Source organism: Spodoptera frugiperda, chromosome 7 (genome assembly GCF_023101765.2).
Source record: "Spodoptera frugiperda isolate SF20-4 chromosome 7, AGI-APGP_CSIRO_Sfru_2.0, whole genome shotgun sequence".
Taxonomy (NCBI): domain Eukaryota; kingdom Metazoa; phylum Arthropoda; class Insecta; order Lepidoptera; family Noctuidae; genus Spodoptera; species Spodoptera frugiperda.
The window spans coordinates 3,654,826-3,681,019 of record NC_064218.1 but is presented as its reverse complement, the minus strand read 5'-3'; the positions used below and the strand labels follow the sequence as shown (position 1 = coordinate 3,681,019).

Below are 26,194 nucleotides of genomic sequence, written 5' to 3'. Positions count from 1 at the left end.
CTACATATACATACATAGGTAATAGGTAAAAATTCTGCTAGAGAGAATACCTTTTAGTTTAGTTTTTATTGATACCTTCTAACGACAACAAAGCTGTCTGATGACTAATGGCCACAGTATCCTGTATACCTGCAACACCAGATTTGTGGAGACCTTGCAAGAACTTCATTGCAACATCGACGTCGACGACCAAGCAAATTGGTATCTAGAATACTGCTGAATTCTGAACATAAAACCTGTGATTTAATAAAAATTTAAAATTATCAAGCAGAAAAAAGCCTTAAATGTGACTTACCTTACCTTGTATGTCTGCGGATGAAATTCTGTTAGGTTTACCTACACTAGGTAAATTAATCAGGTAAGTATATAATACTTATTAGGTACGTTACCTATCAAGGTACACGCTTGATGCTTGTCGATTGTGAATGTTATTCATTTTTACTTGCAAATCTTGCAATTACCAAATCAACGAAGTAGAAAATGTTCCTAGTCTATAGGCAATAATGGTAGCTATAGAACTACGAACAGAGACAACATATCGGTAAATAAAAAATCATGTGTCATGATTAGGTATGTCAGTTCTTTCAGATCTTCTGAGTTCTGTGAAAAAACGTTTCTTGAGCAAATATTGTTACGTTATCATCAAACATGGATAAGGGAAAAGATAAACGGACAAGTACGTACGATAGACACCATCATTGATATAATAATATTTACCTATAGTCTACAGACTAGTACAGACATTCCTTTTTATTCAGACGAAGGGAATGCGTAAGTGTACCAAATCCTACTTTTCATTAGTTATGTTATAAATCCCATTAAAATAAGGGAAGAACCTAAAATATCTATTCCTTTGTCTTTTCTTACTGACAATTTCCAAAAATCGATTAAATAGAACAAACACGACTACCTAGTTCTTTGTCTAGCAGTTACAATTGCGACCACCAAAAAACAACGCGGAAGTTATTATAGTCCATTTAGGTAGGTACATAACTTTAGAACCTTTTTTTGCCTACTTAGGTCTAGATTATTCGTCGTCTATGTTGAATGCTCGTAAGGCTCTTCAGGACAGACAGAGTGAGACAAATTACGATGAGTATCTGATGGCTATGAAACGGGTGCACCATAGGCATTCAGTTGTGAACGACGTGCCGGCTGAAATAGAGACCCCGAGAGCACGACGAAGGAAGCAGAGCATGCAGAAACAGGCTATGTATGATCAATATGTCTAAATTTATTGCTAGATTTAACTAAAAGTGGACCTAAGAGTTAGAAGACCCATGTTCAGGTTTTAACAATCACCTTTGAAGGAACCTGCCCTTCCTACCTACCTATTTATTTTAGCAAACTAGGTTGGTAAGTAGTATAAGTACTGTGCACAGTGCTGGGTTCGATCCCCGGACTTTAGTGCTTTATAAATTCAAACAATCCTCGTAAGAATTTCGAGATCGAAAAATCTGACGTTTTTACTCCCAGAATTAGACGAGTAGGTACCTATTGATGCGAACCTACCTACCAACATCTGCACCACTAATAGGTAATAGGGCATACATAGCTATAGGTACCGACAAAATAAAAAAAAAAAACGATTTCCAGGCTGGACAGTAAAGAGACAATGAGTTCAATGACGGAGGCGGCTCGCATGGGCATCATAGCTTCCATGGTGCCTGACGAGATCATTTACAAGCATTGCGACTATTCGATCAGAAGTTATGAGACTGCTCTTATGTTCTGTGATGTTTCTGGTTCGTATTTACTCGGAGATATACAGGTCTAATAGGATTTACTTTGAAGATACCTAGGTATAGATAGTTGTGGGTACCTTCTCATATACTTTTATTTTGAAAGAGGAAAATACAATTCCCATAACCATAATGTTTTTTTTTCTATTAAATTAATTGATTAAAATTAACTAAAAATAAAACTAAAAAAAACTAAAGAATGGATAGAGGAAATATGTCACATGCAGCTGATCTCAGAAATGTGACATTTAGGTGCCTAACTCGTTAAGTAGGTTAGTTTATCTACTCATGCTCCACGCATGCGTGTTCCATTGATCTAGGGTACCTAGTGGGTGCGTGATAACTCAGTAACGTTGTAATAATTTGCTGCAGTACGTAAGCAAGCAGAGGTGTCCAACCACACTATTCTGTCAGTTTTCAAAATCGAAAGTTCAAGATGTCTAGATGTAGCCTCATAAGCTGGTGCTAAAGTAGTTATTACCTAAGAATTAAAGAATTGCCAAGACTTGAAGAAACTCTACCTAATTTTAATAAACATAGGTAATCTTGTAACATCTATTCAAGGTTTTACCGACCTTTGCGAGAAATACACGACCTCGGGAAGCGGTGGGCCGTCACGGCTGACGAAAGTCCTGAACTCTTACATCGGAGCCATGGTCCAGGAGATACTGACACACAATGGAGACGTCTTGAAGTTTTCTGGTGATGCGTTCCTGTCCATGTGGAAGAAGACTGCCAAATTGTCCATGCAGGATGTGGTACATAGTGCCATCGACTGTGGTCTCATTATACAGAAGAATTACGGGAATTTTACTACTGATGTTGGTGTTGTTTTAAAGGGTTAGTTGCTAAAGTTACCATATATATTAGTACTGATTTGGTTTGAAAGTTTAGTTGCCTAACTACAGCAATGCTATATGAACATTCAAGCCGCTTTCGAATGGAGTGGCGGACCGAAACTTACAGAATAGCATAGGAGGACACTGAGGACAGATTTCTAATGGTAACACGCTGTTAGTTTTCCTACCAGCATTCATTTCGAAGTCACACTGAAGGTAGATTCTTACCTATTCACCTTCCATCTTTACCAAACATCCTCTAAAAACATGTCACTGTTTTTCTCCCAGTGAAAGTGGCAATCTCAGCTGGTCTCTCGCATTTCTCGATCATTGGAGACGAGAACTTGACTCAATCGAGTTCATCATTCGTGATCATCGGCCAGCCCGTGTGGGACGTTAAGATGGCGCAGTACATGTCGAAGTCAGGAGATGTGCTCACTGCTGCCAGCGCTTGGACCTATGTTAACGAAGCTGAGTACTGGACACAGCCGTGTGGAGACGGAAGGCATACTAAGGTTTGGTTTATAGAAGATATGGCTTAGACCACTGTTAATATAGGTGTAGATTAAGTTTGTTCCTAATAACATAACACCATACCTTTTTGCAACAATAGGTAGGCAGAATTGCATAATGTAGGTGCGATTGTCGAAAATACTTTTAACACATTAGACGCCATGTCAGACAACATTGTCCGACACTAATGGAGGAATAGCCTTTAACAGTTTTTTGTTGGCAACGTAAGGCTTAATACTTGCCCTAGCGGAATATTAGATCCAGTGGATATCTCTTTCTCGGTAGTGTCTTTTGTCTCACATTAATTTAATCTTCCTTAGCTGTTAAATTATTCTTCCTTCCTCTCGCTAGGTTTTAGGAGTTGGTGCCTCTTGGAAGAGAGTGGAAAAATTGCAAGAAAATTTAGGAGAACGAAAATGTGAGTGTACTTACTTCTTCTACCTATTTGTATTTAGGTAGGACACTCTAAAGGTTAAAAATTCTCATCGTAGGTATGACTGTTGAGCAGTAGTCCATCAGGCATGATCATCTAGTTAATAAAAGAATTCTGCCTTTTTAGACCTTAGGGAATATCATACCCTGATACTTTAAAAGAGAATTCTTAATAAGTAGGTAAGTACTTAATTTCTGTTTATCCTTGTATTGAGTACTAACCTAAGAACTATGTAGTTTCTGTTTACTATATGGGACAAAGACATGAGTTTATACCATGAAGCAAATACAAAGAGGTGATGTCACAACTGGATTTCCCTTAACATAATGCGTGAAACTTTACAAGGAGCGCGTGACGTTACAAACCACACACCTCTCTATTTTCTAACATGCAGTCCAACTTATAAGAATAAGTTAGCGCTAGTAGGAGCTAGACGATATGGAAACCTTTAAATTATTACTTAGTTATGACTATTTTCAATAACCTTTCCAGTCTCCGAAACGTTTGCAAAACAACATCGTGAGTCTACGTATTCGACAGACTCTATCGACTCGACGGCTCTCATCATGTACAAGGAGTTTTCTCGTAAGATTCCATACCTAATTTCTAAAGTAGTAAAGTAACATTTCAAAAATTAAAAGTGCTGCCAAAAACCGAAGAGCATGCATGAAAATATTGATGACCGTTGATGAAGCGAAAGAGGTGTGTAAGATTCGTAGCAATTTTGGCGTGCGATTGTCTCTGCCTACCAACATGGGAGACAGGCGTGAGGTTATGTATGTATGTATATAAAGTAACATTGCGGCTTTAATTTTAGGATCCAGTTAACCGTTCACTTTTCTCTAGTTATTATAGTAGATCAACCTTTTGCCATATCAGTTGCAATTCTAAAGTGCAAGTCTTTAAAAATAAACAATTACCTAGTCTGCTCGATTCTGGAATTGAATCCGAGGCTAATTGCTCAGTAGACGTGCTGACCTTGTTAGGCAGCCAGCTTGAGAGTAGGTATAGGTACTCGACCAACGAGGCAATCAAGCTATGATCAAAAATAATCATGAACCCTCTATAGACTCATTTCTCTTTTGTGGGATCCCTAAACTAGAGAAGTATCTGTTACATTTGACATGTCACCAGTGGCGTAGTCTGCCTTGGCGGGGATAAAAATTTGTTTGGGTGCCCCTTTTTTTCTTTTGAAGGGGGAAAATCATCCTATGACTTTTCCTGGCCTATCTGTCAGATGACTTATGTAATTTCTGATATGAAATAAAAAATAGGGAAGTTTTCATTTTTGGCTTACGCACGTAGGGGGCTTACGCCCCGTATAATTGATACGGCAGATACAGCGTTAACCACGCCCCTGCATATCAACCTCTCTACTTCTTCGGGCAATAAAGGATATGATGTACCTTCGATATTTATAGTTCGGCCAGCTGTAATCGCAGCAGTAAGAACTTCATGGTACCCTGACCTTCGCCGGTTCATGGCGATACCAGTTCTGCGCGCGGTGGAGAATGACGAACCAATGGAATTCCTCACCGAAGTCCGTCGCGTCATCGTCGTCTTCCTCAATATTATCACGAGGACTGTCACTCCTGATGTACTCATCGAACTCGTTGATACCGTCTATAAACGAGTGTCGAGGTACAGTGGAATATTATACCAAATTCGTAGTTATTAGGTTTTTGCTCTCTCAGTCGTAACTAGGTTAGCTAAAATTGGGAATATCTGGGTATCTTCAAAGCCCGAGTAAAGAGTGCATGGGCAGACGTGGTCCCATCGTTACTTACCAGTTACCATCAGGCGTGATAGCGGCAAAACGTCGACCCATCAAATATCGTAAAAAAATTAAGTTGAATGAACCATTTTGTGTTATACTTAATCTACAATTTAACATTTATTTTTATGTGTTACCTCACCCGAGCAGACAGATCGCCTGCTGGTAATCAATTTGCATTAGGACCGCTCATACACACCCGTAACACCAGAGAAATTACAAATGCGTTGCCGACAGAAATGCACTCTTTTTTGACGCAAACACCACTCACATTAAAATGATCAAATTGTAACGTAGCTGGAATGGTCTACATTTGTGGCATCTTTTATTCTCCTCCAATAATATCTTTTGATTTATTTCGTTGCGGGATCCACACAGTCATTTATTTCCCTGGGATGCGCCGGACTGTAGATCCTGGCTTACAGGAGTGGCAGCGGTTTGGGAGGTTGTGGCGGGCTTATCACATAAAGGCCTAGGGCATTTCAGCAAATATTGATAAACGTACGTAACTGAGTTTTAGTTACTGCATTATTGTAAGCAACTGGCTCTTTAATTTCACCTCTTCTCTAGCCTGACGTCTGAATCCGGTGGATTGGTGAACAAGGTGTCCATGTTTGACAAGGATATGATGATCCTCATAGTCTTCGGGTTGAGAGGACTCAGCCACGAAGACGAGGCGCAGCACGCATTACTGTGCGCCTACCAGATCAAAAACCAGATTGTTGATCCGAATGTGATCAATGTGTCGATTGGGATTACTTCTGGTAAGATCTGGTATAATTATGGTAAATGTATGTAGAAATAAGGTCCTACATATTATGTTTTGCCAGCTTGAATTTGAAGTGTATAAACTGCTTAAAGAGGTCTTTAAATGATGAGAAAAACGATTGGGAAAACCACCACTAGCCAGCACCTACAAGTAGGTACCGGCTTTTCTAATAAATATACTAGCTCCGAAGCCCCAATGAAGATGCTGCTGTTTATAAAAACGATGCATTCTTTTTTTGAACAGGCACAACGTATTGTGGTGTGGTTGGCCATATTTTACGAAGAGAATATACTGTCATCGGTCCTGCAGTCAACAAGGTAAGGAGTTTCCTATGTAGAAAGTTATGGTAACTTTTAAGAGATAATTTTTTATGGGATAGGAGGCAAACGAGCAGACTGGTCACCTGATGGTAAGCAATCAACGCCGCCCATGGACACCCTTAAATTATAACTTTTTTTTTTGAAGGGATAATCATCCAATGGCTTGCTATGTCTTGGGTGAGGCGGGAGGGAGTGTCAGACTTTTACTGACTAAAAACCACCCCGTTCCTTCTCCTGCTATGAGCCGGAGCTCCGGTAACCTTTTACGTTGTCCGCAGCTCCGAACGTAAATTATAACGTACTATAACCATTTTATTCTGTGCTATAAGTGAAATAAAAGAAATATGGCGATTTCAGGCGGCAAGACTAATGATGTCCTACCAAGATAAAGTGACGTGTGACAAGGAGACCTTCCTGAGGAGTAAGATCGAGCAGGAGTACTTCAAGCAACTCGAGTCGAAACCTTTGAAGGGCATTGCCAAACCGGGACCCGTGTATGAATTTAATTATGCTGGGTTAGTTCTATGCTACTTGTAATGAGATTGTATACATTCATCACTCTTAAGGAAAAAGCAATAAGTAGGTTTTTGGTAGCGGTGAGTATGGGATAACCACATTCTTGGATCCTATCATTAGAACTTAAGACGGGATATTTACCATGTTTATTTATGTCGATGTCTGATGTTTCGGCACTGTTGCAAACACCGTGATCACGGATGAACTCACTTCTTCTTTGATCCTACACAAACACAACCCAAATTATTTCATACGTATTTTGTGACCAAGTCTTTAGTAAATAACTAGTGACTTCAAGTAGGCAAGGAAGGAGAGAAGGACTTCACTGATCCGGTAGCCGAAATGCTAATAATAAAAAAATACCACCTGTAACACGTGTTATATTTCTTTTAATGATTTTGCCTGATCTTACCTATGATCAGCGTCAAAGTAAAGCTTTAAATATTTATCCCCCGATAACAGATGGCCAGAACGTCCACCTTGCAGTCGTCACCCAATCTTAGGACGCAACGATGAAATGCGGGTCTTCAAGAGCACCCTCCAGAATGCTATGGAACAGCAGAACAGGAGCTTCACAAGATACCGTGACCATGTATACGGTATAGCCTTCACAGGAGAATCGCAAATCGGGAAGACGCGTATGATAGACGAATGCCTATTCGTAACACCAGACTTTATAAGTAAACAAAAAATAGTTCTACGTAGCGGTGACAATGCGCCATACCATTTGTTCCGAACTTTCATGGGGAAGCACTTTAGGAGGGGAAGGGGAGGCCGCAGAAATTCGCAAGAAAATAAAGAGAACAGAATTAGACAGACGTAAGTGTTAATTAAGAAAGCAATATTTATCTTTAGTTTAGTTGGATTTTGAGGACTAGCGAGTAGTAGACCGAGTAGAGATCGTAGTTTGATCGATTAGGTTCAAGTTTACCAGAGTATTGCTGTTGCAAGTCCTAGAACATAACCAGTTTGAGTAGCAGAAAAAATACCTTTTAGAAGACTAGCATTATTTACTGAAGTAAATAGGTACGTAGTTCAGTTTGAGAAAATGGATAGTCTGGTTTTCTCAGAAGTGTACCTATTTTTAGTACTCGAGATAATATTTTATCTCTAGTTTAAGAAATCGCGTTTGATATATCAGACTTGGAAAGAAATTTTACTTTTCACATTTTTACATACCTTTCATGGATAAGATACAACTCGAAACTACCTATAGATACGATAACAGATTATAGCTGGGCCATTATAAACGTGCGGGCTGTCACGTCAAAGGAAATGTGATAATGTCACACAATTCGCATCAGTGTGAGCGAGGGACTTGATTAAAAACGACTTATAATAGTTCGCACGTTTGTAATGACCTAACTATAGCATTCATGAATATGAGCCTCTAGCGTGGCTTGAAACTAGTCGAGTTCCTCGTCAAACAGTTACGTGAGGAAGCCGATAATATAATAATTAATTTTATTACTACTTTATTTATTAATCTGCAATTAAAAACAAAATTTAGCTAAATTAATCACAATAGGGATGATGACGGGGTATGAAAATTAAAAATCTAATTAGTCCGTCAGTTAGGTAATGAAAAAATATTAGACACGTATTTTTTTATTTTGTCATATAAGAAAACAATACTTAGATAACACGAATCAAAGTTTAGTAGTGGGAGCTAACTACGTCACTATAGAGTATAAAACGTACTCTAAAGTGACGTCACGCGATATTTCAAATCGATATATCTTCGAAAGTATTTGTTTCCGTAAGAAAATAAAAAATACGTGTCTAATATTTTAAAATAATCTACAAGACGGACATTAAAATAAAAAATAGTCATCTACCCTATTCCAGAAGATTATCAAACTGCTATTTCTTCACCTATTTCTATAATTTCCAGTATCTTAATGGAGCACACGACTCCTCTCCAAGTTTACGGTATCAACACGATCTTCCAATGCCAGTTTCCATTGCCAGACAACTTTAGATACTATGGTGACATCCTGTCCGAGTTTTCTGTAAAGATCATCGTTCAGGATATTTGCAGAAAGGTAGGATCCCTTACAAAATCTTTACATATTATAAAAAAGTCCCCTTTCGTGTCTGTCTGTCTGTCTGCCAGTTTGAATGCGATAAACTTAAAAACTACGGGATAGATTTTTCTACGATTTTCTCCAATCCATAGTGTGATTCCTGAGCAAGGTTTACGTGTATAATTAATTATAGTTATGAACACGCTAGCGAAACTTCGGACATTATTTATTGATTTATTTAAAGTAAAATAGTATAACATTACAGTTATTACAGCAAAGCAATTATACATTATGTTACGCTTTTTATCCCATTAAAGACACGATTGTAGTCCGTAATGAGTCCTACTGCGACTATTACATATTTCTTTTAAACTTACATAAAAGCGAAATTGGTTATAGCAGTTACAATTCAAGTTCTTGCTTCTTACCTACTTATTTTATGAACATCGCCCAGGTGATTCCTTTGAGTTTGAGATGTTTAAACCTTGGTAGGAATTCGTGTAAATAACCATGATTCTGACTGCACGGTTGGTGCGGTGGCTGGGCAACCGGCTGCCGAGCAATGTGTAGCGCGTTCGAATCCCGCACGGAGCAACTCTTTGTGGGATCCACAAATAGTTCTTTCGGGTCTGAGTGTCATGTGTATGTGAACTTGTATGTTGGTAAACGCACCCATCCCACGAGACAGGAGAAAATCCTAGTGTGTAGTAAAACAATAAAAACAAAATGTACCTCCAAGGTCCTGATCCAAATGTGCGTGGTAGCTGTCGAAGAAGCACAATACATAGACGATGAGTCTTGGCGCTTGATACTGATGCTGTTGGAAATTAAGATCCTGTTCTTTGTATTCTCCATCGCTGATGTCGAGACTATGTCAGGTGGGTCATCTATTATATAAAAATAAGTCGGGTTTTCCTTCCTGACGCTATAACTCCAGAACACACGAACCGATTTGCACGGTTCTGCATTCGTTGGAAAGGTCTCGGGCTCCGTCAAGATAATTCAGGAAAAATTCAAGAGAAAAGCAGGAAACAGAATTCGCCGAGTTTGCTAGTCTTACTTAATTATCTCATTTTCCGATTTAACTTCTCTTATCTGTCGCATGTCATTTGATACCAATAAAAGTATCTGAATCATTCTGTCTTTCAGATTTTGCAAAGTCATGCTACGAAAACAATATGATAAGGAAGGTTCCCCTGGCAGGCATCGATCGCACGTACCACGCTGCACTTGCATGCCAGCTACTAGATGTACAAGCCATACCTGCTGATTTAGAAAAGTAAATACATTACTTTTCACCACATGCTTTTTTGAGCTCCTGCTTTTTGAGTCGGAGCCCCGGTCACCTGCTAGACAGTCCGCAGCTCCGGATCTTCGCTACATGCTACTGTATGCACCGTACGCACTGACTGACTTACTAGGTACGCAACTAGAGCTCGAAGAATCGTGAGCTATGGGCCTCCTCTATATAAGAGGGTTTTCCATAATTTCAATGCTTTGCAGGCAGGTTGGAGATTGCAGTTTAAAAGATTCAGGTTTATCAGAAAGCACTGCTGCCTAGTCTTTGCTAAATGTGTTATCTCTAAGTACGTTGCGGTTGTCATAAGAGACCTTATGTCAACCGTAACTCCTTTTCCCACGTAACTTTTGACGTTTTTCGCAGACTAGGTTTTCTTCTTCATGGCAAAACTTTGTATTCACTTATTGTTGTTTCCAGGGTCATCGAAAGTGCCAGCGGTGGGTCTCCTGGTTGGATACAAAACTTCTTGATAGCTTTAGTACAAAGAGGAGCTCTGGCTATAGTCACGATGACTCGTCATGATGTTCAAAAGAAGCCAGGGCTTGTGATGCCTGCTTTGTCCCTATTACAGAAGGTCGTTGACGTGGAAGAAGAGGAAATGGCAAGAAGACATAGCTTTCAGGTCCTTATAAAGATTTCCACTTCAGAAAGTAGATTAACGGTTATTTTTTTATGATATAAGCCGGTTAACGAGCTGACGGATCACCTGATGGAAAGCAATCTTCGCCGCCTATGGACATCCGCAACACCAGAAGCGTTTCAAGTGCTTTGCCAGCCTTTTCGGGGCTAGAATTTAAAGGTTTGTTGGGGACTAGAGGATTAGAAAGGGGGTAATTGGGCCTTTGCTCCGGTAACCTCACTTACACAACGAAACACAACGCAAGCATTGTTCCAAGTTGGTTTTCTGTGAGGCCGTGGTATTACTCCGGTCTCTCCCACATTTTTTGTAAAGGCAGTTTATACAAAGTGAATGAATTTAATTATCTTTCAGAGTATTTACAGTTTGATGAGCGTCAGTATGGTGAGTAAGACGGATAACCAACTTAGCGACCAGGACGGTGACCGCACGGTACAAGTGGCAGTGCTCGCTGACTCCTATACCTTCGAGGATATGAAGGTCGATATGGCAATGGATGGTAATAAGATGTATTTAATAAAATGTCCAACTGTCATTTATCATTTCTCTCCATCTCATAACAGTTTTGTTTTATACGATGATCTCGTGAATAGCAACCCTTACCCTTAATACAAGTTAAAAGACATTTTTATAATAACTATCGTGAGACATACTTACTAAATTAACTTAAAAAAATGAGTAGGCAGCGCGACGTCGCCGCATTTGCTCATGCTGAAGAGTCCCCTGTGACTAGAGACTAAGTAGAGCTTTTCTCCATTAATTTACGTGAGTAAATCGTGATTTTTATTTTATAAGTTAAAAGATATAAAAGAAGGTTGAAAACGTTAGGTAGATACCTACGAAATCAGAGAACAGAATAATTAACATTTTGCCTATTCTAGCAATAATATTGAAAACCTACGATTCCTTGACTCCGTTTGAGAAGATGCTGTTAAAATGTGGATCTGTGCTCGGAGACGTCTTCTCCAGAAGAATGCTTTTGAATCTTCTACAATGTGATTCTCCAAGAAAAGTAGCGCAAGGTGAATTATTTTTTCTTTTTTTATGATATAAGCCGGTAAACGAGCAGACGGATCATCTGATGGTGAGCAATCGCCGCCGCCCATGGCCACCTGAATCACCAGAGGCGTTACAAGTGCGTTGCCACCCTTTTTAGAAAATTTAAGGCTTGTTAGTAAATTGGGGATTGGGAAGATTGAGGAGGAGTAATTGGGCCTTCGGTAACCCCATTCACACAACGCAAGCGTGGTTTCACGTCGGTTTTCTGTGAGGCCGTGGTATCACTCCGGTTGAGCCGACTGATTCGTGCCGAAGTATGGCTCTCCCAAAATATGTTTGTTTTATACGGAAACGACTGCCACTCTCTACAGTTTACTAAATAAGTATGACACCGATTAATAAGTCACAGCTATTTTGTCCTCTTTAAAGCTCAAAATCTCTTGACATCTTAAATTTGACTTACCTCCCATGACTCCCATTTCTTCTACAGCAATAGCGAAGTTATTTATAATTCGTGTGCTGGAGTGTGAGGGAGGGGACTTCACTCACGATACTTCCTTGGTCCTGGTGCACCCAGCGCCAGCGGTCCCTGACCCTAAGCCCCCATACTGCGCCTGTTTGGGGACCCGGCAGCCTCGTAAGTATACATTGATGACACATGACTACATGAGATGAAAAAAAAATATTCAGAAATCTGAAGCAAAACTACAATATACCCATACATTTGTGTTTGTGCTCCACTCTACTCGTTTCTCACCTTTTATTTTTTTATCGAGATTAAAACTGAGACGTGCATGTATGTATTTATTTACATTGCCTACCTATTATTTAATAGGTATCTATGTATAATATGCACACCAGGGTTTTGTGATCATAAAGAGAAGATGAGTTGCACAGATCTACGTAACAGTCTTCGGGTCTTCTATTTGTCATTTGGTCTTACATGTTTTGTTTTAAAAAAAACGTTGCCCCAGACTAGGATTTTTTCCGTATGTCGTCGTGGCTGCGTTTACAAACACAAGTTCACATAGATATAACCCCCAGACCAGAAACAACAATTTGTGGATCACACAAAGAGTTGCTCCGTGCGCAGTCGTAATTTGTACTTATTTTTAGTAATTTGTATTTAATCCTAATCAACATTGTTTGTTATGTAACTTATAGCACACTGCCGTGATCTACCGATGTACGCGTTCTGCGGCTACATGAAGTTCCGCCACTCCTTGTTCAGGACCACTACTTACGAAATGTTGACTGAGACACAAAAGGTCTGTACGTCTGCTCCCTTCATCCACTTAAACCTACATGCAAAATTCCTTGTCTTCTAATGTGGAAACAGGCTAAGGGTGCTTTTCCACCAGAAATGTGCTATGCTACGTTGCTGTGGATGTGTTTGGATTCTACAAGTCATATTCATTGGTAAATATAGCTTAACACTAGTGGAAACTGACTCCGCTATGTTTTTTATATGGAAAGATATGAATGCGTGCTGTAGATGGCTACCATACTATCGATACAACGCATACTTGAGCTGCGCATCTTTTTCGCATAGCTACATAACCTAATGGCAATGGTTTCACAGCTTAGCTATTAGATCTTCGTAGCATAGCTGCATAGCACATCTCTGGTGGAAAAGCACCCAAATACTTAAGTATGCTTTATTTTTGCAATAGCATGAAATGCATGCCCGCGCCCTACTCTACTTGGAGAGATATACAAGGAGATGCACCAGCTGTGGAGCTGGTTGTTTCGCCAAACTCCTCGGCCTACGGTGCGATGATGTATGTAACATATTGACAAGTTTTTATTTAAGACTTGAGCATTTAATTTACTGATTTGACGTGCGGTGTTCGGATGGTTGTTTTTTTAAAACGAAGTTTCGGACGAAACTTCGTTTTTCGTTGTCAATATTTATTGCGAATTTTTGTGAACAAAAATGAACAAATGAAATGAAGACAAATAAATAGGTTTTGATATGAAATTAAAAATAAAACATTATTTCAAGTAATTCTATTAGTAAATCAATAAAACCTACGGTCGAAGATTAAACGAAACTTCGGATTCGAGAACCGGAGTAGGCCCCCTGTTTAAGGCTAGACCACTAGGCCCACGTGGCGTTTAACGTGTTAAATTGTTCCCAACAGTAAAAGTGTTCTTAATAAAAAATGAATAGGGATGATCAATTAAACTAAGTACTTATAAAGTCGTAGGAATGCCGATTAAATAATAATAGCTAAGGATTCTCTTCCAGGGATTAATACAAGAAACAGAAGAACTGAAACGAACGCGTCTCCAAATCAGTGCTCTAAGTGCAGAAGCCAAGATCCCCGGAGAAGAAAAAACTAACTTTTACTTCAATGACACTAGCATGGACTATCCGGTAACCATTACAAATCTCCTTCTTGGTAGCTATGAGTTGTAAAAATGTAATTTTCAAAATTAATCCCGTAATGTAATTTTAAAAAATTTCCGAGAAAATGTAGGTCTATCCTCCTCACCTTTCGTTTCATTTTAAAGGTTAACATGCCCGCCGATCTCTCTAATTTTGAGCTTTGGGAAACCGAAGGCAATTGGATGAGCCGTGTATTGGGTACCTACTTATATTTTACTTACTTTCTTTGAATATACCGTTATTTGTCGTAAAATATTATCAAACTCTAATAAATTAATAATTGACCTTTAAAATACACAAATATATAGGTAGCGCCAATAGCCGCTAGCTTTTTTTTTAATTTTAAAGAACTCTCCATGACTCTTAAAAGAAAAATATTTGTTTTACAACAAAAATCTCTCATTTTAATAAAGGTCATCAAATTGCTTTTCATACAACATACATCATCATCAGCCGAGAGACGTTCGCTGCTGAACAAAAGCCTCCCCCTTAGTCCTCCACGTAAACAACATACGTTACCAGCTAATAAAATACTGTAATCAGAAAATATTTATCAAGAAATTAAAAAGGAAAAAAACGCTGATGTTTCCGTTTCTTTGCTCCCAAGTGTAGTAACATTAAAATTTTTCAAGTAATATAGACTTTGGATTTCTATTTGATGCTGATTCATTGCATTAAAGCATTTCCGATTTACTTTGATAAATACATATAAACATTATTTTGTAATCTCTTCAGAAAGTCAGTCCAGGCGACCGTCAAACCAGATGTTATCGAACAAGCGCGTTCGTTCGTTTTCTTCTATGGAGATAGAGAACTGCGAATGTCTTTCCATCCTACTATGCGTTTACAGTCAAATTTTAGACCACTGCCGAGGAGCTGGTAAGTTCGTTCACACACCATAAGAAATAAAATATAAATAAGGGAAATTAATCTTCTTTACTACGGATTACTAAGAATGGTGATTATCGTGTCATTTACTATGGATTACTAAGAATGGTGATTATCGTGTTATTTACTATGGATTACTAAGTATAATGATTATCATGTCATTTACTATGAATTACTAAGAATGGTGATTATCGTGTCATTTACTGTGGATTACTCAGAATGGTAATTATCGTGCCATTTACTATGGATTACTGTTAGTAATGCATGGTGATTTTCACGTGATTTACTATAAAAATATGACCAAGATGTAACTCAAATAATTAAATATTTTCTATCCTAATTTCTTCTGAGAAGAGTCTATAATGTAAATATTTCTTTACTGTATTATTTCGGTTTATTTAATATTTTTTCGCAGTCTGATATCACACTGTATACATAAGTCTTCGTTCTTTACTGTTAAGCCCAATATAAGTGACCGATTAAATTCTTAAAATTAATGTTTCCGCAGGTGAATTTCAGAAACTGTACGAAGCGTACTTGGAGTATGCGGATTTGTGCATAAATATAAACACTAACATACCACAAGCGGTTCGTTTGCTATTTGAAGTCGAAAGTTTTATCGAGGTAAACTAATTCTTCATTTTAAAGGAAGAAAACGTAATTATGTTTAACAAGAAGTAAAACAGGGGTTCGCAATTTTTTCATGGTCAAAGACCATTTTTATACCATTCTTGTTTGGCTTGACTATTATTACTTTTATTTTTTGCCATGAGATTTCCTCCCTCCCTTTCCTCACGGGATTTCTTCTCAAAAATTAATTAAAAGTAACTTTTGGATTATTGAAATCAGTTGTCTCCTTTGATATAAGTTTTATTCTAACTTTATCCGTAGTATTTATTGAATCATATGGGGCCCAGTAGGCTGATGCCTGATCTGGAGCTGCGGACTATCTATCGGGTTTACCGGGGCTCCGGTTCGAAAAGCAGGAGTAGGAACGGAGTGGTTTTTAGTCAGTAAGAGTCTGACACTCCCTGTCGTCTCGCCCAGGGCGAGAAAAGTCAAAAGTATTTATTGAATAACGGTGTTGTGTGTGTGGTTTTTTTTATATATTTTACTCGTGCGGACGACCGGTTGGGAAACACTGAACTCAAGCGATGGTAGATAAGCATTTTTGCATAACTTTTAATTGAGAATGGATATTTTTGGTACCTTCTAGACAGAAGACTTTTACCCACAGAATTTGAATAAGAAATGGGTCAGAGATTTTTGCATGGCTAATATATTTTCTCTGCGTGGAATATGTATGCTGGAATCTGGAGACCATAGTGAGGCGAGGAAGCAGTTGCTGCATGCCATGAAATTGTATAGACATCCTTTTCCAACTTCCAAGTAAGTGACAAATGTTGTACATTTATTCGATGAAGTAGAAATAACAAAACCTATTTCTTAGGATGCTGTTTGCTTAGTCCAATCATCGTACAGTATGTAAATGTATTAATGCAGCATTTCCCAGCATTCTGTCGACGGACCCTTAGGAAACCAAGCAGAGTTTTCACGGACTCCCTCAATAAAATTCATGGCAATAAAAACTTTGGTGATTTTGGGATTTGCGGCTCTAAATAATAATAGCTCATTAAATGCACTGCATTTAATTATCTATTTATGTATGGTCTAGAGATGACACCGCGGATCCCTATACATATATTTGCGGATCCCTACGGATCCGCGAACTACCAGTTAGGAAACGCTGTATTAATGTACCTACAGTAGCGAACAACCACAAGTCAGGATAAAAAGACGAGTTTTTATGAACTGAGTACGGCTACATCCTACAAGTTGCAATGTTACTTCCTAAACAAAAAATGCAATTTTAATTCTTACACATAAAAGTTTAAAGTATAAATTAGAAACTCCTTGCAGACACATGAGAAGACTGGGCAACATGGGAGCGTCCTTCCACCAAGTGATGGCACTTTATATCGCTCCGAACTTCTACATCGAGAGAGAAAGCGGCATTATGGGCAGCTTCTATGAAGATATCGCTTTTACTCTGTACAGACTTTACAGGCTATTTACGGTAAGACATTGTCTAACTACGGAATACATTTGTCACCTCAAACTATTCCCGCGGATATCGTAAGAGAGAGAGCCGATTAACAATGGACTATAACTAGGCTATTCTGTAATTAACAATTTCAACTTTTGAAGAGAGTTCGATCGCATTACCGCCTGTCATTAGTCGAGATTATTCTCACAACCAATGACATGACAATTAAAGTTACAGAATAGCCTAGCAGTTTTGAAAAAGATGAGGCAGCAGTGTTCTCTGACAAGCCTCATCCTTTTAAACAGGTATCTCCAACTCGTCGTCTTTTTTAATTTGAGGGGGGAAAATCATCCAATTACTTCACCAACTTTGGCAAGGCGAGAACGAGTGTCAGACTCTTACTGTTTAAAAATCACCCTGGTCCTACTCCTGCTTTTCGAGCTAGAGCTCCGGTAAACCCGCTAGGCAGTGTGCAGCTTCGGATTTTGTCGCCTACGGAGATAATTGCAAACACTATTATATTAGACCAAACTCCATCAGAGGACCGTCACGGGTTTTTGATGATGTTTTTCTAATTTTAGACCACTTTATAGCATCTATGATCTATAGTCACTGTTTTGAATATGCTACAAGAAGATATGGAAAAAAGTAACCTTATGACGTTTGTATTAAAAACAATACTTCATACTTAATAACGGTTATTCATTAGGAAGCCAAGGAGCCGGCGAATGCGACATTGGCAGCTAAATGGTGCCTGCACTACGCTTTACGTACAAACTCCAACTTTCGACTGCTTTGTGTTAGTTATGCGAACATGATTGGAGATTATGGACAAAGGCAACAGGTGGGTTCTTTCGAAGAAAGGAAGTAGTAGATAGATCATATTTTTTATCGGATAAAGGAACAAACGGCATGACAGATCACCTGATGGTAAGCAATTGGAGCCGCTCATAAAGGTAACACAAGGGGAGATGCAAGTAAGGTGCCATTCTTTAGAGGGCGAGAGGATTGGACCTTTAAACCACACTAACCACATTACCACACAAACCAGCCGATTTCCCTATAGAAGAGTTAGCTGATAACAATATTGAGAAAACCAATATTGATGTACGTTCAGAAAGCTGGTAGATTGTAAATTTATTCAGTAAGTAGGTATGATAAATACGTTTGCTTAAGAGATATGACTGTGGCTTACGGTAAACGGAATTGTTTATTTTGTTTCTTAAAGTACTCTTTACAAAATTATAGCGTGGACTTGGCATAGCGTGTTTGATACAAATAATGTCACAGTCGTTTGTCACATCGCGATCGAATGGAAGTTTGCATAAAGTATTGATTCGAGAACAGCAGAATTCCGAGTAATGCTTCAAGGAATATTTATGAATATGAGTTTTTATTTGTACAGCTAAAAACGATGATTCAAAAAGTTGACAATCTACTTTCACGATGCAGTTTTTACATCGGTTGACGTTATTAGTAGAAACTTGTAATAAAGGTAAGCATCCACAGGCCCGCATCGAATGCATCGTACGCAACGGACTTTAGTTTGTCTGGTATAAATGTCCGATGTGTGCGATGCGAGTCTGTGGATGCTTACCTTAAGTCAAAATTCCAAGTTACTGAATAAGTTTGGACCGATAATTTCGTGATCCTTATTCAATAATGCTTTTTTATTGGAATAGTTCTCAATGTGCGAAAAGCTGGAGAACCGAGCAATGGAGATATGTCGTCGTAAACGTGGACAGTTGGATGTGACTGAAGTACCAGCCGTCTCTTATTTATACACGAGCATATTCCTCTTCTAGTTAGTACAACTAACATACCCTTTTAAAAAATTACTATTCTCTGCATTTATAATTAAGATTCAGAAATGGTTTGCTTTGCTGTAAAAATACACGATACGTTTTAAGTAGATAGGTACTGAAAACCGATTGAAACAACCGTTCTCAGAAAGGAGTGACAGAAAGAACTGATCAGTAAATAGGTAGGTACTAAAGTTTTTTTATGGGATAAACAAGGGTCCTGCTGAACCTGAACGAAGCTAATCTGAAAGTAAGCAATCAGTACCATTTACAGACACCTATAACAAAGAGGTGAGGCAAGTGCCTTTTCAGCCTTTTAAAAAGGAATATACTGTTTTCTAAAAGATTTGAACCACCGTTGGTAATTTCTAAGCATCTCAGATAAGATTTCACTCTTCACTTTCTACTGCAGTGTGGACCACGGCAAAAAGATAGAAAGCTTGGAATTCGGTTTGTCAGTGATGCACATGCTAACCACTCGGACTGAGATGAACACGCGAGAGTCTCTGGTGTTGTGCATGCTGAAGTTGTTGCTGAGCGACTTGAAAATAAACGATATGGTGTCTATCATGAGGGAGTTCTTCTATTTGACTGATCACTATGATTTATGCTGTACGTATGGAGAAAGATACCTGTAAAGTCACGCCTTTTATCGCCGAAGGGGTTCGCAGAGGTCCACATTACGGCACGTAATGCCGCTATACAATGTACACCATTGTGAAAAGTGTTTCCCATTCCTGTTATAAGTCCCATTTAATAGGGGGTGAGCCTATGGCCATAGACTGGGTACAATTCCAGACTCCGTACTATTACTGAGATTTTTTTCGAAAAAGCGAAAACAATCCAGTAATACTTTGCCCGACCCGGGAATCGAACCAGAGACCCCTTGTCCAGTAGTCGCACTTGAGACCACTCGGTCAGCGAGACAGTCAAAGAAAGATACCTATTATTATTTTCTTTTGTTTAAGAAGAATTTTTTTAGCCGGCCAGTTGTTAGAAGAATAAAATCTTGGCATCAGCTTCGGTTGAACTTACAAGATCTTACGTCGGCACCAACTGGTGACTCCAATAAATCCTAGGAAGCTCTTTCTCAAATCTTCCTTCTTCCAGCTGAAACCTGGTACTATTACTATGCAATAGTGATCCTCCTCGATACCGGTTACTGTGTGGAGTCGTACGGCACTTGTGAGAAGTTCTACATGAAGAAAGGAGATGCTTTACTGAGATCGAAGACTCCAGAAGCCGCTTGGAACTTCTTTGTATGCATGTGGCTGGTGTAAGCGAAAATTAACTTTCTGTATGATTGACTAGAGCTCATATTTATAAAAACAAAAATGTTGACCATATTGAGATGTGCTGAAACTATACTGAATCTCAGCACCAAGACAAGTAAAGAATCATTTATCAGAATGGAAGTCCTAGGGTGAAAGCAACCAAAAACTATATAATAGGTTTCTTTATTTTTATTTGGCTTTCAGAACGATCAGAATAGGTGCATGGGAGAGATCCATACTATGGGAAGAGAAGATCAAGCAGCTACTGTCTATGAAGCTGAATAGACATGAGTTCAACATGATGATACTCATCAGATTGGTTGAGGGGCTCCTTATTACGTTGGTGAGAGAGGTGAGTTTTATCTGGCAAATGAAAATGGACGTAACTATGACGGTATGAATGAGGATTGATGGATCTAGAGCAACTCTCTGTATCCTGGGGAATTCTACAATTGGATCACGGCATTACTGCCTTGACATATTTTTAATTTTCCGTTTCTTTTTTGGGATTTTCATCACTATCTTTATCGCTTTGTAACAAGAAGAGGCTTTTTGGCTAGAGGCTCAATAATGTAAGAGAGAGTAAGAGTTTTATTAAAACTCTTAGTTCACTCTCAGACTTTTATACATACGGATGAATGTATAGTGTATATTGATTGATAAATAATGAAATACGGCTGTTTTCGTCAGATGGATTACAGAAACATAAAGAAGATTATAGTGTTGGAAAAATACTTGAAGCCCTTGTTTCTTGACATGGAGAAAGCATGTGCGAAATCTCCTATGTATCGAACAAGGTAGGTAGACAAGATATTTTACTGGTTGGGCAGTATAGGTGTAATTAATTGTTAGTTCTTAATTCTAAAATCACACCTGTTTATTAAGGGATGAGGTGTTTATTTAAGGGATTAGCAGAGGTACAGGCACTTCTTATAAAAATACAAGAAGTATACTTAACCCAACTAAAAATCACGGTTTAGTCACGTATATTAGTGAAGAAAAGCTCTACTAGTTTCGAGTCGCAGAGGGACTCTTCATTATAAGCAGAGTGCGTAGACGCGTAGACATCGCACAGCTACAGTAGTTAATTTAGTATGTCTCACGATAGTTATTATAAAAAAATGGTTCTTAAGCTTTTTTCTAATCCAGGGATTTAACTCGAGATCCATTGCTTAACAAACGCGACGACTCAACAGACGATGCACCTAATGAGTAAGTCTAAAATGTTCCAGATATTGCCTAATGTCGGCATACTACGCCTACATAAGGGGGAAGAAGCACAGAGCGTACAATTACCTGAATAAGGCTTACGACCTTTCCAAGCAATACTCCAATCTTGTCCTCATCTGTTGGGTGGAACATACACGCAATGTAAGTTACATATAAGTAATTTCATATAATATGTAGAAACTTCTTCTATTGCTTGCTAATATGATAGACTTTGACTTCGAAGGGTAGAGATACAATGTTTTTGACGAGGTTTATGTTAATAATTTATCTTAGTAATTTGACGATCTCAAAATATAAATAAAGCGGTTTAAAAGCGAACAAGCTAAAGTTTGTTCGCTAAGGTAAGGCATAAGGTAAGTTAATGCACAGTTAGCACGGTGGCTGGACAACTGGCTGCCATGCAACGTGTAGCGGATTCGATTCCTGCCCGGAGCAAGCTCTTTGACGATTCACAAATTGTTGTTTCGGATCCCACTGTGAGGCAGCGTTTTTTAAAATAGAAAACTTACTACTTAGCATGCTGCTTAGCCATAAAATGTTTAAAATATTAGGTAGTAACTGTCAAACCTATCAGATAGTAACTGTCAAAAGAATTCTTTATTTAAACTAAGTAGGTAGGTACCCATTTGGTTTTATCATGAATGTTTGCAGGTCATTGCACCCAGACAAGTAGACATTGTTTGAACATAAAGTAGGTAACCTGATCACTATTATTTTAAGACTTAGGTGTCTTAGGTATTGTCTTGGAATCTAGGGCACAGATAAATGTCTGCAAATTAGTTGTTTCTCGTGATTAATGGAGGTAATAAACCATCTTCGAGTTGACAAAATGGTCAATATCGAGGATGAGGTGGGATGTACAATCCCGAGAAGTAGGTATAGCAGTAGTATGTAGTAAAAAGAGAGAGAGAAAGAAAGAGAGAGAGAAAGAAAGAGTGAAAGAAAGAAAGAGAGAGAGAAAGAAAGAGAGAGAGAGAGAAAGAGAAAAAGAGAGGGAAAGAGAAAAAGAAAGAGAATGAGAGTGAGTTGTTGAGTGACGTTGTTCTCTCGCACAGTTTAGATAAGGAAGCTGCGAATGCGAGAATTCATACATGGTACAAAAATTATGAATCACGTGTCAGGTAAAGGCACCTACAACTCGGTGTGATTTGTGAACATAGGTACGTAATGTATGTTCCTTATTACGAAAAGGCCAGTGACACGATGATGAATCACATATTAAGCAGATCAAAAAATTACCGCCACGGTCGTTCTTGTAGCGAATTTCCGTCAAATTAGGTTGGACTTGGAACAATTTATCCAATTTGGATCATTGCAAAGGTCGAGTGTTTGAGCTACGGAATCTGACTCCCACAGTCGCAATTATACTCAAAGATACCGCTACCTACTTTATCCAAGTAACTAGGTACTTAACTACTTAAATCATGTTAATAGTCTTATGTGTAGGTGGTAAACTAATCTGTACTTATCTAACTTTTACGGCTTGTTTGTTCACGCAATGCGAATTCTATTTGTGTATGAAAAAAAAATTTACGAAAGAAATAATTTATGAGGGTACTTCCGAAAATAAAGTTCGTCGAACTAAGGAAATCTTTCTTGGTGGGTAACTTTTCTATTAGGAAGTCCTTCCCATTTTCTATTTTTGAGCTCTCTTAGTTTTCAAAGCAGCAAAATAATTAGGTAAGTATGTCCTTTAAGCCAAAAAGCTTGAAGGACGCAATTTTTCTGGAACAGTAATCTGCGGTAGTCGTTACAAATCTCATTATGACTACCCTGTGTCATGAGATTTATCTTGAATATTCTTAAGCTGCTTGTATAAGATTGGCTGCTATAAGTTCCTACCAGTACCTATAGATATAGAAACTAATAATACTTTATTTTTTTATAAACTACATATTTCTTTTCAGCACTGGAAAGGCACCCTGAACCCCAAGTACATAGATTACTGGTCGGAACACGTGGAACCGAACAATTTGCTGGACTTCAGAGATTTCGATCCGCAAAATAATACAATTATACCATACACTCTACCTTTACCGACTGATTTAGATAAATAAGCCCCTGTTTAATTTTTAATTATTCTCATGGCAACACTTTATTTTTAAAGAAGGATTATTTAAGTTCATATTGTTTATGGTACTTTTTTAAATAAAGAATATTAGAAAATAATTGGTGAGTTTCAATGAAAATCCATAATTGATAGGCAAAATAATTTTATTGAATAATAAAATTTTATAGCTACCATTTTCACTAAGGATCGTTGTAGACGAGATTGCGATACGAACTATCCATTACCTAGTCACACGAATATAGACTTTACAATCACGACATAGAGACTATATCGGTTTATTGCAACATTTGCCGAGTGAGCATACCTTTCAAGCACATTTATGGGCCTACAAATGGCATAATTTACATTCATGTACAGTAGAACTCCAATTATCCGAACTCCGACTATCCGAATCGCCGATTATCCGAATCACAAAAATTGTCAAAAAAAGTCTAAGTGCGCTATTATTCTCCCCCCCCCCGCGAAGCCAGTATTTGTCAAGTCTTGACTTGACTTGTCTTAACTTGCCGTTGTGCCTACGCTGACTTCCCCGCAATTTAATTCAATAAAAAAATAGTGCAATATCAAAACGTAGCTTTTATTCTCTTCAATGGCATTTTTTTTGAAAAAATCCGATTATCCGAATATTTGATTATCCGAATGGGTCCCAGTCCCCATTAATTCGGATAATTGGAGTTCTACTGTATACCAGGAGTACTGACCTAAAAAGTTTTGGCCAGAAACATACATAAAGATATTATGCGCGCTCACAATGATCCCAGTTTAATACAATAGAAGACTTCTTAATTTATCTACATTATACTAAGTAGGTACATTACAACTTATGTACAAAATTAAGATTCAAATCATATAAGAGAAAAAAGGAGACACAATATATCAATAGAGATCTTACGGCATGCGGCTTGGTACATAGTCAAGAATTAAAAAATATCCGGCGTAGCACAGCAACGCCCCCTATATCTGCCATTTGGCACATAATCTTCACAATCTCGTCTACTACGATCCCAACATCAAATCCGCAATGCAAAAATAATATACAGCCATTTTCATTTTTATATAAAACATCAATTAAGAAATTATCGTAACATGAACAACTTTACATTATAATAAACAAGGATGGAATGAGATTAAAAAATAACATACAAAGGTATAAAATTTACAATGGTTTTGTAAAAAATATTTGAGTAAATGAGTCGTGGAATATGGACTTGTATGGATCAGTTTTAATTTTAGAACTATAGTTGAGTGACGTACGCGTTATCATTGGCGGGAAAATCGCTATAGATTAAATAGATATTGGAATTGCCAGTACGATTATTAGAATCAATCTGGCTATGGTTATTGAGTGGATTGGGCCCCTTGAAAGAACTAAAGAAGGGCAAATTTAAATTATCACGCCATAGTCACTGTCAACTGTAGTACTAGTTTGATCAAAAGAAGTACAATATACACGGTTTGTTGATGTTTTGTTTCCATACTAGTGATATACTCTAGTGATAAAAATATGTTACCTTATTTTAAAGCTAAGCCCTCGAATAAAATAACAAATATTACGTCACATTATGGTATAAGTTAGACATTTAGATATAAAAATATTTTTATACAAAGCTATTTTCATAATAATGTTCTCAAATCATTTAAAAAATGCATAATATAATAGTGTATTTTGTAAATCTGTCTTGTATAAATGTGTTTGCCTTTAAAATAAAAGGCTCCTATTTCTTTTTAAAAATGTATGCAAAGGCAACAGTGTCGTATTTCCTAGTTTCATAGTGGAGTATTTAATTTGTAGCTTTAGTGATTCCTTAATTAACAACTACTTCAGATCGAAATATTTTAACCAGTGATTTGTGTTTATTGCTTTCAAAGAGTTATCAAAAACTTATAACGTAACCTCGTAAGTAAGCAGAGAAATAACTAAAACTAAGATTTAACTAACAGAAAAAACATAACTTCTGTTTACACCTAAACTATTCACAACATTGAATGTAAAAAGAAAGTACAATTATAAAAATTCGTTTTATGACTAAAATATATATTTAAATATACTATGACTTGTTTCATTGTATACACATGTACAAATTATATTTGTACAAATAACAAATCACTGGTACTAGCTTTCTACAATAGTCTAAGATCATAATATCATTCATTCATACAATTATTGCGAAATTATCATTCAATCGTCAATAAAGTTCATTCATAGGAACAACATTCAAACATAGAAGGGATCTATTACTATCTTTGTCATACTGAACACAGATGTAACTAGAAAAAAAAGAGATAGCAATATATATACTTACGTACCTCTACTATGGAATACATTTTAGAGTTGAACAAAATATCTTAATAAATTGTTCCTGCAAGACTGCAATATTTCTATTAGCTTTTGCCTGTAATCACTTTCTGTTAGGATCTATAATGGGAAAAATTTAGTAGAAATATGTAATGGTGATGGTAACACCAAATTATAGTAAATTAAATTTTATTATATTTCAGGCAACTATTAAAGCTGTCTCCTACACCGATGCTGAGTTGCCATCCTTATAAAATGTGATGTTTATTATAATGGCAACCTGTTAACCTTCATGGTCCAGCTAAATAAATCCCTTCTACATTTA

At 37.7% G+C, this 26,194-nt stretch overlaps 2 protein-coding genes across 2 annotated transcripts in view; one reads left to right on the top strand and one right to left on the bottom strand.

Moving 5' to 3' along the window:
* The window catches only part of LOC118266055 (sorting nexin-2), a 482,399-nt gene that overhangs the window by 414,566 nt on the left and 41,639 nt on the right, over window positions 1-26,194 (bottom strand). The window lies entirely within an intron of this gene.
* On the top strand, window positions 477-23,671 carry LOC118266214 (adenylate cyclase type 10). The gene is made up of 35 exons (XM_050694995.1): window positions 477-676; window positions 1,021-1,213; window positions 1,597-1,745; window positions 2,307-2,582; window positions 2,870-3,096; window positions 3,446-3,512; window positions 4,020-4,112; window positions 4,949-5,168; window positions 5,872-6,065; window positions 6,314-6,387; window positions 6,748-6,905; window positions 7,369-7,725; window positions 8,801-8,951; window positions 9,673-9,811; window positions 10,083-10,212; window positions 10,651-10,855; window positions 11,225-11,369; window positions 11,752-11,892; window positions 12,360-12,506; window positions 13,034-13,137; window positions 13,543-13,650; window positions 14,121-14,249; window positions 14,387-14,459; window positions 14,997-15,140; window positions 15,658-15,773; window positions 16,366-16,538; window positions 17,070-17,226; window positions 17,906-18,040; window positions 18,879-19,000; window positions 19,411-19,610; window positions 20,109-20,274; window positions 20,477-20,624; window positions 20,963-21,069; window positions 21,505-21,643; window positions 23,410-23,671. The coding sequence occupies exons 1-35, from the start codon at window positions 649-651 to the stop codon at window positions 23,557-23,559; spliced, it is 5,265 nt and encodes a 1,754-aa protein (XP_050550952.1). The 5' UTR covers window positions 477-648; the 3' UTR covers window positions 23,560-23,671.